A 3,192-nucleotide genomic window follows, 5' to 3' on the forward strand; every position below is an offset into this window, starting at 1 on the left:
AGCATGTAAACTAATTTTTAATTGTAATATTTCTAAGTTTTATTTATGTTTTCTGTAGGTGCTGTATTTCTCTTTCTTGGTTGTGAGCAGAAACTGTGACTAATATGCCTAACATATTAAAAAGTCAAAAATGTAGATTAATTTAAAATGTGCACACTTGGTTAGATCACCTTAAAAATAGAGAAGAATCAGAAAAAACCTAATCACTTTTAAAAAACTACAAATGTTGCCAATTACCAGTTTGACTACCAACTTGTCCTTTTAATCTGTCAGTTTTAAGATAAAAATGAAAAATCATACCATTTTGCTTAATGGGAAGGGAAAGCTACCAATAATCTTAACTGGGAAAAAAGATGTTTTAAAATAAAATTTGGTGTTGTGTTTTGAGCTGATGTTTTTATTTGTATGCCATTTTCTGTTTGCAGCAGTGAAATACAAAGATGACTAAAACATGGTTTCTGAATCAACATGTAGATGACAGAGATGAAGTAGATGAAGATAATACCTTAAAATGCAGTATTGGGTTATATGTAGTGCTATGAAAATAGAAATATGAGTTATAAATTTTGAGGGTCAGAATAGGAGGAAAGATGGAGAAAAAGTTTCAGTCATGAGCAGACATTTAAACTGAACGTTAGACGTATGAAGACATTGGCCATCTAGAAATAATAAGCAGTGAAAGAGCAGAGTTTTTAATATTAGTAGCAGGAAATGGTATTGGATATGTAGAAAGGGGTCAGATCTTACAGGAGATTGTTGTTCAGGCTCTCTGTCCTCTCCATCATCACGCTGCTACATTAATTCCAGACCCATCTGTCATATGGTTTTCTGTATTACTTTCCTAATTACCCTGGCCTTCCTGCTCTTTATATCTAATTTATGATCTACACTATCACCAGCTAATTCTCTGAAATCTGTTTCTGTTTCTGTTTCTGTTACTCCTTTGTTTGTAACACTTCATTGGGTCTCCAGTGCCAACAAAATAAAAGTCAAATTAGAATGGGAGACGATATTCATAGGTCATTGAACATATGTACTGTGGACCACATAACCAGCTCTCTAACCTAAGGCAGGGTATGTAAGTGATGGCCTTGGTTGCTTCATTTGTAAAGTAAGGATAATGCAGTAATAGAATCCACCTCATAAGGGATGATTTGAGAAATAGATGAGATAATGTAAATTAAAGTGCTTAGCCTTATACTTGTTATATAGTAAACACTCATTAAAGATTAGCCATTATGATTGTGGCTTTTCAGGAGTAGGCAATTTTGGATTCAAGTTCCTGAATCATATTGTACCATATTGTCTAACCTCCTGTGTATCATCCAAGTGATCTTTTCCCTCTTATTTTAGTTCCTACACTTTTCCATTCCACTCCTGGCACTATTTATCATTCCTTTTATATCAGCCTGTATGTACAACTACTGTTACACTTAAAAGATTAAATCACAGTTATTGACTCACCCTGCTTCTGCTAGTAGACCACGGTATTCCGAGGGACAGGGATGCATGCCCAGCTCCCAGCATACTGCCTGACATTCGATAAATGTTTGACGAAGTCAATAAACTAATGAACAGATGGTGCCAACCTGTTGATCTCCAGCATGACAAAACTTTTTATTCCAAACTGCACCATGGAAAAAATTTTGTTAATTATTGATAGCCTACTTTTTAACAATACTGTTAAATGTTCACCATAAGAAGGTCTGGAATTTCTTTGTCTAGAAATTTTTGAAAATGACATAGAGATTTTTCTTTGTATCAGTGATGGTTATATCCCTCATGTCCTTCCAGCCCCAACAATCTAGAATAACAGTAAAATTAAAATGATAAGCAACTGATAATATATAATTTAGTTCCTAATATGTCTTATATTGTTATCTTATATAATCCTCATATTAACCCTAAGAAGTATGTACCATTATATCCATTTCGTAGGAGAGAAAAGTGAGATGCAGCAAAATTAGTTTGTCCAAGTTCATGGTTAAATTTTTTTTCCCCTAAATCCTAAAGCTTATGTTTTTTGAAACATGCTGTCTCTTAATAAATAAATAGTAAACTTAATAAATAACAAACATCTCTATTTGATTAAAGCAAATTTGTTCAAATGGGGAAAAAAGTATTTGTCAGCATGGAGTCATTTTAAAACATTTTTCAGGCATTTGAAAAGTTATGTTGATATATAATTTTTTGGGTTAAAATTTGAGAGTTAATAATGATTTAACTTCTGACTTAAAATTTGTGAGCTTACTTAGCTGTACCAATTACAGTTATATCTGTCTGTCTGTCTACTTATTCATTTATTTATTGGTTTGTTTTCCAGAAAACTGTGGACTGCATGACAACGATGTCAGTGCCTTCCACCCTGGTTAAATGTTTATATCTGTTTTTTGACCTTCCACATGTGCCTGAGGCAGTTGGAGGTGCACAGAATGAGCTACCTCTAGCAGAGCGTCGTGGACTACTCCAGAAAGTTTTTGTACAGGTATGGAAGGTGGCGTTTGCCTGGCCATCTATACTACTCTGTTTAAAGTGAGACAGGTGCATTCTTTAAATAAATGTTCTGTCTATTCCATTTTCTGTAGTATTTCATATTGTTTATTATTAACTGCCTTTATCTCATGTAATGTCACATTTCTTGAACCTGCACATTTCTTTTGAGGAATATTTGAATGACAAGTTTAACAAGTTTGTTTCTCTGACAGATTCATCTATTAAGATTACCTTTGATATAGCAATAACATTTCTGAAATGAACTAAGCAAGGAAAACTTTTATTGATAATCATTAAGTTTCCGGTAATAAATTCTCTTTTATTGCTGTCTCTACACAGGAAGTCCCTAGCCTGTAAATATTTAACTTATAAAAGATGGTTTATTTTAGTGGCTGCTGCTACATCCTCTGTTCCTTGCCTGAAAAGCCCTTCTCTCCCACTGTTACCACTATTCCTTTAATAGCATTAGTGGTTAACAAAGGTTTAAATAGACCTTTGTTAGCTAGCCTGGAAATATTGTCCTTTTGATCTCATTTTTTGGGAGGGAGTTTTCAAAACAAGCAAACTACAAACAGAGCTACAGTCTGCCCATGGGACTAATATAGTATTAAAAAACACACGTTTGACATAAAAAGACAAGTACTGCATGATTCCACTTATGTATATTAACGTGGTCAGACTCTTAGAAAATAGAGTAGT

At 33.6% G+C, this 3,192-nt stretch overlaps 1 protein-coding gene across 1 annotated transcript in view; it reads left to right on the plus strand.

Moving 5' to 3' along the window:
- WDFY3 (WD repeat and FYVE domain containing 3) overlaps window positions 1-3,192 on the plus strand; it is a 214,038-nt gene that overhangs the window by 76,915 nt on the left and 133,931 nt on the right. The window contains exon 5 of the mRNA XM_011356329.2: window positions 2,324-2,485. Within this exon, the coding sequence (XP_011354631.1) occupies window positions 2,324-2,485 (162 nt within the window). The remainder of the gene's footprint in view (window positions 1-2,323; window positions 2,486-3,192) is intronic.

Source organism: Pteropus vampyrus, unplaced genomic scaffold (assembly GCF_000151845.1).
Source record: "Pteropus vampyrus isolate Shadow unplaced genomic scaffold, Pvam_2.0 Scaffold25, whole genome shotgun sequence".
NCBI lineage: Eukaryota > Metazoa > Chordata > Mammalia > Chiroptera > Pteropodidae > Pteropus > Pteropus vampyrus.